General features: G+C 41.4%; 1 protein-coding gene across 1 annotated transcript in view; it reads right to left on the bottom strand.

Moving 5' to 3' along the window:
- The window catches only part of IL17REL (interleukin 17 receptor E like), a gene marked incomplete at both ends in the record, with an annotated part of 46027 nt that extends 31562 nt beyond the window's left edge, over positions 1-14465 (bottom strand). Inside the window, one exon of the mRNA XM_084262375.1 lies at positions 14364-14465. Coding sequence (XP_084118501.1) covers positions 14364-14465 — 102 coding nt within the window. The remainder of the gene's footprint in view (positions 1-14363) is intronic.
- Positions 14466-15282: the final 817 nt, after the last annotated feature.

Here is a 15282-nt window from a genome sequence, read left to right as displayed (position 1 = left end):
AAGATTGAAAATCCTTCCCTGGATGTTCTGTTGTGTGGGAAAGAGTTTGAGGCAAGTACGTTTTCACAGTCTGCCCCTGAGCTCCATTGGGCCTCCTTCATTGAAGAGTTGGTGGTAGCTTCTCCACAGCTCCGTAAGGAACAGTAATACACCTGAAAAGGCCTTGAAATGTATTATTTAATCAGAATCAGGTTGTCAGACACTTAACATCCATTTGTTAAGGTGCCCACATTAAAGTCAGTGTATGTAGTGTGAACAGGTTTTCCTCCTTTTGAGAAATCCTTGGTACCTATGTTACTACGTTAGGGTCGGCTGCCAGAGAGGGCAAAGGAAGAGGAACATGGCCATGCTCTGACATTTCCCTCTATTCCAGAAACTCCTCTCCTTTGACCACCATTAAAAGCAAGCATGGGACTGAACACAGTCTTACAACACAGGGAAAGGGTTGTCTTAAGGCGGAATGGTCTTGCAATAACAGATGCTCAAATTGTAGCCAAAAGGCTGATAAAAATGACTAATCTAATCATGTTCTATTTTTTATTCCCAGCCAAGAGGGGATGCTCTGCACAAATCCATCTTATCCTGCACACAATTAGAAAGGCTCTCCCAGATCACTCTATCAGGCTTTCACGTCCACTGCTCCAATTTCTAGGGCTATTCCAGAAGGCCTGATCTCTGCCAGCACCAAATCGTTTAATTTCTAATGTAAATACTATAATAGTTAGCTTGTGTTTACTTCTGATTGTGCCCATTATCTTTTCACTTAAACAGGCTTTCCTGTTTTAGTCCTCTGATAAAACAGACTTTCCTTCTTACCATATCCTTCTCAGCAGCTGTATCTCCTTTAATGCATCTGCCCAAAAGGAATGACCAGAACCACACACAGTTCTGAAGAAAGTTTCCCAGTAGGGGTTATTTGGTGCCTTGGAAAGGGTGATATTCTTTGCCTGGATTTGGAGGACCACAACTGTGTCATATTAGTAGTTATCCTCCAGTACAGAGAGGGAGCTTCCTCCTTTCTTTGCAAGCAATCCAGCAGCAGCCTTCTGTTCTCTCTCTGCTCACCCCATTCAGTTCACAAAGGGAAGACCCTAAAGATGCTGAGCCATAAGAGTCCTAAATGATTTCTCATGGCCTCTAGTGAAAAACCTGACAATGTAAATGTGATCTCAGTCACCACCACAAATTTAAGCAATGGGCAGCCAGTCAAAGTGACTTTTAGCCATACAATTTAAGAAGTTTGGATGGAAACAGAAAGGATTCTGAGCAGCATCGTAAGCTCCTCAGACATTCAGCCCCAGAAACTATCTGGGGAAAGCTTTGCACTTAACATGTCCTTGATGCTGGTGGGGATCAGAACCTCACAGGACTTTTCTCAATTTATTCTTATAAAGGTGACCATTGTATTTATCTTATCAAATGTAAGGAAACAGAATTCTTTATAGTAAGAGAAATCAGGGGGGTAATATAGCAATTCTTGTCCCATTAAAAATGTCTTCTCTGTATCATGGTCAAGTATTTATACAGAAAAGCGTGTTACTGGAAATGTGTGAAAAGGAAAAATAACAGGCCTACAGAACACACGTCACAACTGAATAGAGAACCAAAGGAATTGTAATGATTAATACACATAATACAAAAATTCATAGTTAGTTCTGCTGATAGAGTGACTCCAAAAGACCTTTGCTCAAAAGGACCATCTGTATTTGTTTTGACATCACGTGTAATTACTTTCACTGCCAAGGTAAAACTCTCTTACTGATGATCCTTTTTAATTTGTGGCAAACCACAAGGTTGTTCTTCAACTTCTACTGACCATGTGGTAATCACACACATGTGATCAGTGTGCAATGGGGTCAGCTAAGCAATCATTTGGACTGTTATCCATGCAGAAAAGAAATTGGCACCTGAAATTACGGCAGAGCATGATTTTGGAATACTTCAAACTACGGCTTCTACGAGAGCTCCTGGATGTTGCTGGATTTTTTTTTTACAGATTATCCAGCTCTGAGTCTGTCTCTGTGTGTTCTCCAAGCAGAACAAGAACAATCCCATCACATTAGTGCAATGCTGAACCTGAGAGGATAAGTACTCCTGAGATGTGGGATATGAAGCTCAGGCTCAGTAGAGCGCTGAGAAGGTCACGTGTTTTTTGGATGAGAGCTGGCTTGTGTCCAACAGAACAAGGCGACCTTCGGTGGTGTTAACACCATGTTGATGTGCTCTCAACCCAACAGTGAAGTGACAATGAACAAACAGGGAAAAGGTTATTGGGTTTACTGAAGATTACTGGACTGTCTTCATTGAGGCTTCACAGCAGTGTAAAACAGAGCCTTCTGCCTACTTTTGTTTCCTGCGCCCCTTGCCATTTCACATGTATATACAAGCGTAGCAACCCTGTCCTCCCCAACCTGTTGTTTGTCACAAGGCCAACACTTCCCTTACAGTCCAGCAGTACACTTCAGTGATGCACAAGCTAACACGAGACCCTCAGGAGCCTGAGATTTCTGTCCTTTTCACCTGCTACTGTTGAGGTGTAACAGAAATTTCTGTCTCCAAGCCAGCATGTACTTCCTTCTGCACTGTACTGGTGCAGAGGAATCCCATTCCCATATTTTAACTGGACTGCCCCATATTTTCCCTGGACTGTATGTGGTGTGTGATGCCTTCTAACCGTTAGCATGACTGCATGGCTCTATCCTTTTTACTGAGCAGAGCAAGTGGAATAGTTGGCAACATGGTAATTGTATGTCTGGGAACTCTGCAGGGGCATGCATTTATCCTATCAGCAAATGCCAGGTCAAAACAATATTGCTTTCAGGTCTCACAATTAAGAAGAATATTCCTCCCTTTAATATTTTTTTTAAAGTTAATTTTATGTAAAAATAACGCTGTTATAGAAAAAGGACCTACATAGAAACCACATGCTATTAAATTTATTGGACCAAAGGGAGCTATGACAGCCTGAAATAAAAGCTGCCTGTTCTATTGTATCCTTCAACTCCAGGACAAGAAGCAGAATCTGCTTGAAGCAACAGTATGCTCGAGCTCTTTTTTTGATTTTTAAGAAATAAAACCCCCAGAAAATAAAACAAAAAAAAATTGTCAGTCATTTTGATGCCATGTTTCCTAAAATATTAATACAAGTTGTTAACAAAACAGAATTGCATACAATAGACAAAGTAAAATTAAAATGCACTTGGAATGCCAGATCCTCAGCTGGTATAAATCAGCACCATCCTATACATAAAGTGTCAAAAATTTCAGACCACTCAGCTACTTGAAAGGACAACTAATCTACCAACTCAGCACTTCAAGTCTAACAATGAGACAGGGACATCCTAACACAGAACTAATGGTTATTTCGATGAATGACTGGAGATCTCATACGAAAGATGATAAAATGGAATCAGGGAAATTTAGGGTGGAAAGGGTCTCTGGAGGTCAGCAACTCCAGCCTTCTGCTTGAAGCAGGACTGTCACCAACACAAAGTCAAGTTAGCCATTAATTTGGTCATTGTCGTAGTTTTGCATGGCTGGGTTTTGGTGGAGAAGGGGGGCTGCAGGGGTGGCTTCTGCAAAAAGCATCCAGAAGCTCTCTGCAGGCCTGACAGAGCAAACACCAGCCAGCTCAAGGCCGGAGTTGCTGCTAAGGCCAAGCCCACCAGCGATGGTCACAGCGCCTCTGGGAATCACATTTAGGAGAAAAAAAAAACCACAAACAGATGCTTTTTGCCACCAGAGAAGGGAGTGAGAAGATGTAAGAAACTGTGCAGACACCAAGGCCAGGGAAGAGGGGGGAAGAGGCACTCCAGGTGCCAGAGAGAAAGATGCCCCTGCAGCCTGTGGAGAAACCCATGCTGGAGCGGGTGTCCCCCTGCAGCCCATGGAAAAGGACAAGACCCCACCTGTAGCCCATGGAGAGGCCCCACACAGGAGCAGGTGGAGACATACAGATGCTGTGACCCACATTGGAGCAAGCCTCTGTCAGCACTTGTAGCCCATGGAGGGAGACAAGAGACACAGAGATGAGTGAGAGAGAGATCCACGCTGGAGCAGGTTTGCTGGGGGGGAGGGGGGAGGCTTATGACCCCGTGGAGGACCAAGCTGGAACAGTCTGGGTCTGAGAGACCAAGAGACATGATTTATAACTGCACCCCACAGCAGTGACCCACACTGGCAGCTGGTGAAGAGCTGAAGCCCCATGGGAAAGGACTCACATTGGAGAAGTTCATGAAGGCCTGTCTCCCCTCTGTGGGAACCCACAGTGCAGCAGGAGAGGTGTGAGGAATGCCCCCACCAGCCAAGAAGGAAAACAACTCATGAGGAACTGACCTAAACCCCCATTCCCTGCCCTTCCACGTGCCACAATGTAGGGGGGAAGAAGGGAGAGAAATCATGACCAAAGTGAAGTCTGCTGAGAAGGGAGGGGTGGGGGGAAGGTGCTTTAAGATCTGGTTGCACTGCTCATTATCCAACTCTTTTTTTCAGGATGATCTCTCCCTGTCCTTACCTCGACTCCTAAGCCTCTCCCTATATATTTTCTCCCCTGTCCAGCTGAAAAGAGGAGTGACAGAGCGACTTTGGTGAGTGTCTGGCCTCCAGCCAGGGCTAAAGCACCACAGTCATTTACTGAAAAACTGGAGAGCACTGATTCCACGAGCTCTCCAGACAGCCATGGATATCCCACGCTTTGAGGCTAGGAGGGTATAATGATCTCTGTAACACAGAAGTGGCCACAAGAAAAACTTGGTCGAGATCCCTTAGCAGCACTGATGGCACTGAGACTTGCAGCATCAGAAGCAACTGGAGCCAGTGGGCAGGAAGATTGCCACAGAAAAGGAAAAAGAAAAAAAAGGAAGAATTGAAGTGGAGATAATGAGAAGAGACCCTCCAGGATACAATTGCTCCTGCTGCAGCTGGAGACAGTGATTATTTCTCTTGGAAACATTTTTCTTTTGGCCAGAAGATCTTTTTTCTATTCTAGTTACTGTCTTCACATACATCCTGACACCACTGCTCAGCAAAAGAGGGAGTATATGGCAGGCCTGGCTTTCCCATACTCTGCAAAGCCCTCACCGGCCTGCTCTAGGCAATTACTCCTTTTGCTCATGTTTAGAGTCAGTCCTAGGGGCAGAACAGTGCTCTGCTGTGCACCATGACCTTTATAAATTATAAATACTGTCCTGCTTACATTCACAAAGCAGCAGAGGAGTAGGGTTGAGTGCAAATCTTGCTACTGATTCAGGTGAACTTTGAATCAGATCGAAGTGGGGAAAAACCTTTTTGCCTACTCTCACAATAGGTTGACCCTGGCTGGAGGCCAGGTGCACCCCAAGGCCACTCTATCACTCCTCGGCTGGACAGGAGAGAGAAGATAAAACAGAAGGCTCAAGGGTTGAGATAAGGACAGGGAAAGATCATTCACCAAATACCATCACAGGCACAACTCACTCAACTGAGAAAAAAACCTCATCTCATTACCAAATAAAATAATGAGAAATAAAGCCAAATCTTACAACACCTCCTTCCACCCCTCCCCTTTTTCCTAGGCTCAGCTTCACTCCCAATTTCTCTCCCTCCTCCCCCTGAGCCGCACAGGGGGACAGGGAATAGGGGATGTGGTCAGTTCATCACACATTGTCTCTGCCGTTCCCTCCTCCTAAGAGGAAGGACTCCTCACATTCTTCCTCTGCTCCAGCATGGGGGACAGAGTCTTCCATGAACTTCTCCAACAAGAGTCCTTCCCAAGTGTTACAGTTCTTCATTAACTGCTCCAGTGTGGGTCCCTTCCACAGGATGCAGACGTTCAGGAACAGACTGCTCCATTATGGATCCCCCATGGGGTCACAAGTCCTGCCAGCAAACCTGCTCTGGCATGGGCTTCTCTCTCCACAGGGCCTGCCAGGACCCTGCTCCAGCAGTCCTGCGGAGGCTCTACCATCACACCCCTGGGCTGCAGGGGGACAGCCCACCTTCCTCACCATGGTCTTCTCCACAGTCTGCAGGGGAATCTCTGCTCTGGCACAGCAATTTTTACACCTTCTTAAATATGTTCCAGATGACATACATAATATATCACAGAGGTGGTACAACTATCTCTGATGGGCTCAGCCTTGCCCAGTGTTAGTTCTGTCTTGGAACCTGCTGGTATTGACTCTCTCAGACCTGGGGGAAGCTTCTAGCAGCTTCTTGAAGAAGCCAACCCACTACCAAAACCTTTCCACACAGAGCTTGTAGCAGGTTTCTCATGCTGCCCTAACAAACCATTAATGCTTTCTCATTACTTCCATTTAACCTGAAACAACAGGAAAGCAGCAGGACCACAGAATGGATGGCTGTTGCACAGACACTCTCTTGAAATGTTGGGGGCAGAGTGCCTTAAAACCAAAAATGCACTTGCTACTGCCAAGCCTGTCAGCAGGGTAACAAAGCCATACTAAAATTGAGAACAACAAAGCACACTTGGCAGTAATTTCTTCAAACAGTTTCAAGATTTTGGAGGTTACACGTCAGGGCTGAGACACCCTTCAAAGCCATAGAGAACAACATAGCAGTACATATTCCTGCTTTTTGTAGCTCCCATAAAAAGGGTGTTTCTTCCTCTTCTCTTCAAATAGAGAAAAATGTCAAACCTAACTAAACTTGGAACTACCCGATTGCAGCTCTTCCTGATGAGAAATATTTTTAAACATTGACATTGGTTTTATTCTAGCCTTAGCTTGTTATGTTGTTGTGTAAGGATGTACAAATGATCCCTCAGGCCATGCTACAGGTAGTGCTATAGTATAGGATGGCAATCCTGAGAGGCCACTGCATTCCTTCCTGGTGCCACAACATCAATTAAGGAACTGCTTCCATTAAAGCCTGACTAGCTCTAATTGTGCTTGCCCCAGTCACAGAACCACTTTAGTAATGGCAAAAGAGGAAAATCTTCCTAGCACATGTAGGTATAATACTGTGTGTACCTGCAAATTTTGGAGAGAGGGGATTCTTTCCTAACTGTTCATATTTGTATTATTATGGCATCTGGGAGTCTTAAACATTCAAAATTTGCCATTTTTAAAAGCCTTACTGAAAATACCTACACTGCACATTCCAGCTGAAACACTTGCAGTTTGAAATAGCTTATATAGAAACTAGTTATGAATAAATTTGGAAACACTAAGGAAGTCATTTGCATAGTCTATTTCTCTTTTTATTGTTAACTCATAATAATAAACCTCTTTTGTGAGGGTTTTAGGGGGAAAAAAAAAAGAGGTAAAAAATCTACCGCAACAACTATAGAATAATCATATAGTTTGGCTTTATCTTCTGTATCTTCCACGTGCTGTACTAAAGTTAGCACAGTTCAATTAAAGGAGGCAGAGGTCCAAAAGAAGGGCTTCCAAGGCGGCAGGATGCCACCGGCTTTACAACAGCAGCATTGTTTCACCTGACTCTCCAGATCAGGCTGCTGTCCCTAGAGGCAGCAGTAATTCCCGGGCATGGCCTCAGCTTAATAAATGCATCAATGTTCAGCACCTTCATCTGTTGCTTCACCCTGTGCCTCATTTTTAATGATAGCCCTTACTCACTGAAAACCACCTATGCCACACATTCGCCTAAGAAGTACACACGTTTTTTAACCCCTAAGTGGAAAAGAAAATAAGCTATGAAGTGCTGAATAGTAACACAGATGTGACTAGGCTCTAAAATTTATTCTATTATACCACATATAAATATATAGAAAAATGGGGGGAGCGGGGGGGGGGGGGGGGGAAGAGGGGGTGATCCAAACAAAAAGCCACACCCCAAAACAAAGCAAAAAAACCCACCCTGACATAAACTAAGCATAAAATATCAATCCTACTTTAATGAGAATTGCAAAAATAAATAATTTTTTTAAGCCCACACAAATAGGGAAATTTGTAATACAAAAGAGATAAAAATTTTTAAATGGAGAAATCCATCATTGCAGCCATGGAAGGAAGAACAGCAGGTCAGGGAGATGAGGAAGTGGGAAAAAGCTCAAGGAAGTTTGCATATGCAGGGATGAAAGGGAAAAACAAGCCTGGAGACAGTGAAATGTATTACCTGCATTAAATTCTATTTCCTCAAAGTTTTTCCAAGAAAAGACAATGAATGCACATCTAGTACTGTATAAGTTTGTTTATATGATTCATACTTTCTGAAAATATGCAAGCAAGTTGAGGCAACTCCAAGACAATCGGTTTTCCAGAAATGACTGAAATTTACCACACATATTCAAAGCAACTACGTTGAAACATTTTCTCACAAGAGAAAGAGCCAGAGATAATTTGCAAAATAAAACTAAAACCCTCTTCATTTTTACATAGAAGTTTCCTGAATGAGACTTTATGTCACATACAGTTTTGATGGGGAGTCCCATATTTTGCATGCTGAAAGAGTGGGATATGCAAGATGGGAAGACAGGTCTTTGGCTCTGCTGACTGTTCAAAAGAATTACGTTAAATATGACCTGAAAGACCATCTTTAGATCCCACAAAAAGAGAAAATGATGAATGAAAGCAGAGATATTAGAGTTAGAAAAAAATTCAAGATGCCATTTACTCTCCATCCCTGCCTCAGGAAGAATGACCTTTAACTGAGACTTATCTGAGAGATATTTGCTTCAGCATGTGTGGAGATGTCTCCAAGCTCTGCAGGCAACCTATTACAGTGCTCCGCAGCATTAGTTACTGTGACTTTCCAGCTTACCCATGACCTCAGACAATTTTGGCCCAGTGAATTCCTAGATTTGTGAAGGCAGGGTCAGGACTGTGACATGTCCATATCACACCTGAGTATACATGAATTTAGTGGTTCTGCAATCGCTCCTAGCCAAGCAGTTCAGACCTGATCTGGAACTTCCTCAGCAACACGCTGCTGTTCGAGGCCTATTTTCTGGTTTTAAGATGGAAAATAATTTCCTGGTTTTCAAAAAAAGCAGCCAGCCAAGTGTTAAAAAAATTCTATAAGAAAAAGTGTTACAAGAAGAATTATTCTCCGGAGAGTATGAAAACTACTTTGAAAACATTTGTGCCAGAGTTGATATAAAAAATCCAGGGATCTCTTGTAGGCAACACAATGCATAGAACTTGAAATGTGGGTTCTTGGTTTGAACGGCCTGGTAGCCACAGCATGACACCCAGGAACTCATGGCTCCCACAAATCAAATCATTATCAGTCAGAGATGGGAAGAAACTCCTTTCTTAGGCCCAAATTACCTACCTATCTGGGAGCAAGGCCTAGCTTCCCAATGTTGACCCAAAAAGCCAGGAGAATTACCCAAAGCTATCCTTACAAAGAAGTCTTTTAAAACCTCTTTTTGGTCCTTCTCACTTTTGCCCATCCCTGGTTCTCTGCCTCCTGCTACAGGTACTGATTCCATATACTTTTGTTGATGACTCACGGTGGTGAAGATTCTAGCCCTGCCTTGTGTTTCAGTCTCAGGACCCCTTGTCAGGTCCAGTTCCAGTATCTGTTAATTTTGCGTCTCCAGCTTTCATGTCTGTGCTGCTCCTGCTCTTGCTACTCCAGTGTCTTATCTTTTTCCAGGCATTGCAACATTTTTTCCAGAGTTCTTGAGGAAGGAAGAAGTGAGAAAGTAATAAAATACAAGAGCTACCGCTGCATTTTTTGTGAGTTCTGAATTGCAGAGCTTTCTCCATTTCCACCTCTCATGAAAAGAAGTGGTGGTAGATGCTCTGTAATGAGGAACACTGGAGAGTTTTGTTGAGTCCTTGTTTGTACCTGTCACTGGCTGCTTTCTTCTCAAGGGGTGAGGAAATAGGATGGCACCCAACCAGTTGCATAAGACACAGCATGAAAGATAGAAGCTGAGTGTCTCACGTCATTGCCAAGCAATTTTTGAGTAAATGTAAAACACAGTCCAAGAGGTAAGTCACTTCAACTTGCTAAACTGTGGCTTTCCTGACAAGCAGGACAGAAGGCAAGTAGGGGTATCTAAGCAAATGGGTTAATATCACTCTTATACAGTGACTCAACATGATTGAGCCCCTTAAGATTAAGCCCCTTAATTTCTTTGACTAATGAGCACTTAATTATAGTATTCAAAGCGCTTAATTAAAACACATTATTGAGACACACCACACAGGAAGGTCAGCACTATTTTGTAACTGTGAAAACTGGAGAAAGGAAATTACTTGAATAGGGCCACACAAGTGAGCCAATGACAGCCAGAGATGCAAACACCAGGATTTCTATCTTGAGCATGCTATCGTGGATTGTACTGCATCTCAGCAAATATTAGCAGAGGACATGGTTTATATCTTTATGCATCTCCTCCAGTCATCAGGTATATTGATGCTTACAGAAAAAAAGTCTGTGGTGAATCATTTTTGTATGTTGGGACTTCACACTCTCTCTCTCTCACTCTGAGGAAGCCTGGTCTCTTTAGACATTTTCCATGTCTAACACTATTATTTTCAAACACATTTTCGAGAACAACTGAATTATGGCACCTAGATTATCATGCTGCTGTCTCCAAAGGCGTCATTACCCTGTGTGCAGTACAGCAGTATACACCCAGAGCAGAGGGATTTGATTTCTTCCATGTCTGTGCAGAGATGGGTGCTAGGTGGTAATTCCACAAAGCTAGCACGCCACACACAGCATCTACAATTTATTGACCTTGTTCAGGATTAGAAAAACCCACCTAAATTTACACTAATAAGTTAGTAATTACTGCATCATCTACTATTGGTCAACATATTCAAATTAGCATGCATGGTCCCTGAAGGAAAGGGTAGTTTAGCTTGCATGGTCCCTTAATTGGCTGGGCATTTCCTCTTTATCAGTCTTTCAGCATTTCTTCAAGGGTAGATTTGTTAGTAAAGGAAGGTAGTGCATTTAACCCTAAGTTAAACACTAACCCAAAAACATCTCTGTCCCTGTAAGGTGGGAAATTCTGCTTTATAGGTATCAGTGCCCATTTTTTAGAGGCTTGGGATCACTTCTAAAATATGAATTGCTTACCTTAATAATGAAAAAAGAATGCAAATTATGTCAACTGAGTTAGTGGCCTAAGGGCTGTATTATATCACTGGTTTTGCATCGTGTAGTATTCATCAAGAATGGATTGATCCGTGGCGTAACTACCCAAGCAAAGGAACACCACATACTTCAGCTATGAATAGCATGAACAGGCAGTAGCTATATCAGGAATTTGCTGCCAATAACCTTTTTAATTGCAGGGAAAACCCAGATTCAGTTTAGGGTTTCCTTCTTTATCCATGGACTTTGGAAACATTACTACATTTATAATGGCAGACAATGCAAATACTATTTCATAGTTTTCTGGAAAGCTTTTTTTTTTTTCTTTTAATGTCGTGCTCTTGATCTTTACCAGCTGTTGAGTCAAATTTGGCATAAGCCTCTTTCTTTGTGTACAGCCTGCAAACAATGTGGATTGTAAAATGAGTAGGGCACAAAGCCAATTTCAATTGCGGGCTGGGATTCCCCTATACTTTTACGGGGAAACTTGGTTGATAACTGTGTTTGCTACTGGGTGAGGCTGGGAGACTGAGCCCATTGTATTTAACCTTTGAATAGTAGATATTATATGAGCTCTAAAGCCAAGCTGTTAAAATAAGGAAGGAGAAAAAAAAATAATCATAATACATAATAAAAGCTTGGTTGTTCTTCTGCCATCACTCAACCCACCACTGTATATTTTCATGCTGTTTAAGTTTTAATGTAATACTTGCATAAACAACCAATGTTCTTGCATTTTTTCCTTTCCTTTACAGGACAAGAGTAGAGTTTGTGGTGATGAAACCTGGATATTGCATTCTACAAGGCAATGCAAGAATGTCTTGCTGAATACTCATGATAAACTAAGAAAGATTCATAAAGTTGCAGTAAGATCCAAAATCTAAACAGTTCAGTGTGAAGGGCTTTTAAGTCATATACCTCAAAACAGTTACGTTACTATCTCCCCCTAAAGAACAATCAATACCTTACTCCAATATGGAGTATTCCAGGGATGTCAAAACTGCTCACAAATATTTAAGAGAGATAGACACCTTAAAGCTAGTTGTTTGGTCAAACTCAACAGTTTGAGTTTTTAGACCTGCTCAAAACGTTCTGAAAGGTTCAAACAGTTTGAAAAAATGCAGGAAAAATGCAAATTAATTGCTTTTCATTCCTCTGTTGCCTTCTGAAGAGCCACACAACCTCAGGGCTGATTCTTCAGGCGAGAAATCCGCTATACAAACTTACAGGAAAACTTTTTAAAGAAAAAACCCCACTTTTTATAATACTCACTTGGAGCAATAGTGGTTACAGAAGAATTCTGATTGTTTTGAAATTACAATATCTCATTATCACATTAAGCAAATTGCTAGGAAAAAAAGGGCATTGATTCTCTGCTCTGTGATCTGATGTGCTATAGCAGAAGGCAGCACACATACAGTGCACACAGACAAATACAAATAGTAGCCACCAGTAGGTGCCCCTGTAAAGTCTATTGAGTTAAAAATTATGGAGAAGATAAACTGCTCCCTTTTAAAGTAACTCAGGTAGGAATGGGATTGAAGCCATAAATTGTGGCTAGTCATGCAGGGATATTGGAGTTACTTCCAGAGGAAAAGGAAGAAGTTTTATCTAACATGCTAATTGTGAGACACTAAAGTTCATGTAGCTAAAATGCTTTGCACTAGATTGAAAATGCTACGCTGGCAGTAATTTGTCCTGTTGAGATCATTATTGTTCCCAGTGAGAAAACATTTTTGTCTCAAAAAGTCATTAATGCATTCAAGATTCTACTGAGTACAACTAGCAGAAACATGCTGAACTGAAACTTTAACATCACAAATAACTGATTGATTCCATTATATTGGAAACAGTGTATTTCCCCTGTAAACTAAATTTGAAAAAAAAACCCCAAGCAAAACAAATCACCAAGCTTTCTCAGTTGCCCAGCCTCGAGTACTGCAGAACAGCTCTTGAAGAAAAGAAGGGGATCCAGTCCACCAAACCTCAGGGTTGTGTCTGTATCTTAGGAGCTAGTGAATCAGTCCTAGCATACATACCATAGAGATGACAGAGAAAGGTGCCCTTTAAGGTCCCCAGAGATAAATCCTATCCCCAAGACCGAATCCCACCAAAAAAGATTGGTACTGATTATCATTACATGCTGAGTCTGTTAGTCATACACTCTTTGGAAGGATAAATTAGAACACTAAATCATTTCAATTTTAAATACTCATTGCAGCAGACCAAAGAGCATAAATTATTTAAAATACATGTGTTTGCATTCATAAACATAAGTACATAAAAATTCTCAAAAAGTGCTAGAGATTAATCTCTCATGGTTACATTTTGTTATTTTAAAAACATTAAGTATTTATAGACTACAAAACTAGAATGTGGGAATATTAACTTATATAGAAAGGGGTTTTTCCCTCAACTGAGTATTTTACAAGCATCTTTATTCCTGATATTTTCTAGGATACACATATAAAGTACAGAATAAATTGGTGAACATGTACGAACTTAATAACAGGTTAGTACCATCACATGTAGAATCTTTAGTACATCTCATTGCCTGTCCTGAACACTGGCATCTTCCAACAGATGTCTGTACAGACAGCCAAACTTTATCATGCCTTCAATTCCACTTCTCTGTAGCAAGTACATAGTTATCCTCTACTAAGACTGAAAGTCATATTCCTTTTTTTTTTTTTTTTAATATATTTCAATTTATTCTTGCAGTTTCAGAATGCCAACAGAAGCAGAGTATCTCCATACTGCCTCTTTGTGGGGATATCTGGAAACACCCAACACTCACAGCTATTAAAGAGATGGTACAGTTCACACTCTGCTTCTACGCACACACATAAGTCATTAAGTTTAGTACTCCAGTTACATTCACCCCACAAAATCAAAAACAGGTTTTACTCTTTCTCAAGCTTAATTCATTTATTCACAGGAGAGTCAGCGTTTTGTGTATTCCTAACATAATTAGATGTTTCTGAAACATCCCATTCCTCCCTCCCTCATCTCTTTGGCACCACTGCTGTGGAAGAAACTGACTCTCCAAAGTAATGAATATGAACTAAATATATTTTTTTTTCCCATATACAAAAGAGAGATTAAAAAAAGGTACTAAGAACAGCAGTTGGAAATAGTGTAAGATGCATTTTCTTATTCCCTTCCTAACAGTCATCTTTGCCCCTTTGGATAATTAACTCAGAATGACAGAAATATAAAGTGAGAGTTCAGGACAGCTGAAATATTTTTCTGTTTGGGCTTTGTTTTTTTTCTTCTTACAATTATTCTGGCAGCATATAACTACTACATTAACAGACAGCAAATAGGAGCAAGTAAGAGATTACCTGAGAACATGAGAGTCCACATTCTTCAATCCTGGGAATAATCTGACAATCAGAATTCCAAACAAGAAATATTAGAAGAACCTGAACATGAATACTTATCATCCTAAATTGGGAGGGGGAAAAAAAAGCAAAACCTCAGAAGAAACCTTCTACTCTGACAATTCTCCCTCTCATGCCAAAACTTTAATATGAATTTTAGTCCCTCCCACAGCACCTCTGAGCTCCTCCCTCTGAAACTTTCCGATGACAGAAAATTGCTAGTTGTGGGAAATATAAACCATGTTCAACTGATTTACTATGCTCCATAGTGAAAAATGGGAAACAGGAATTTTTAACAATCACAGTAATAGCCTTTTCCTTCTGGATTTAATCATGTGAGCTTTAGGTCAGTTTTAGCAAATGTATTTTCTGTAAACGTTATGTATAAACGGCAATTTTGTTTCTAGATTGATGTACTAGGCAGGTTCCCTGGAGCCCAAATGCATTCTGATGTTTACTCACTTTCCTGATTAAAAACAGCCTTGCTGAGGTGGGTAGTCTTGGAAGTCTGGTTTCTTGTTTTCCATCAGCAAGGGAAACAGATTCTCTTACCCTAGAACTCCGTGCCTTGAACTCATTTCACTTATTATTTAATTGTACCGACAGAAGCCTCTTGTTCTAGATCTGATCTCAAGTTTTGGGATTTTCAACACACTCAGGAAGTACCCACGCTTCGCCAAAGCAGCTGAACACCACCAGCTGCGAGAGCTGGGTGTGAGTGAGTCACAGCACCTCTGTACCTGTTGGCACAACAAAATGCCCAGGAATGCCTTTCTGGGTGCTACCTTGCGCAGTCCCACTACTCATCACAAGGAGTAAGCATCCAAAAAAACCCCCACACTCTCCAGTTCATATACAGCCTATAAATGGGGTGTTATGC

This window comes from Gallinula chloropus, assembly GCF_964237585.1.
Source record: "Gallinula chloropus genome assembly, chromosome: 1".
Taxonomy (NCBI): Eukaryota; Metazoa; Chordata; class Aves; order Gruiformes; family Rallidae; genus Gallinula; species Gallinula chloropus.
This window is presented reverse-complemented; position numbering and strand designations above follow the sequence as displayed.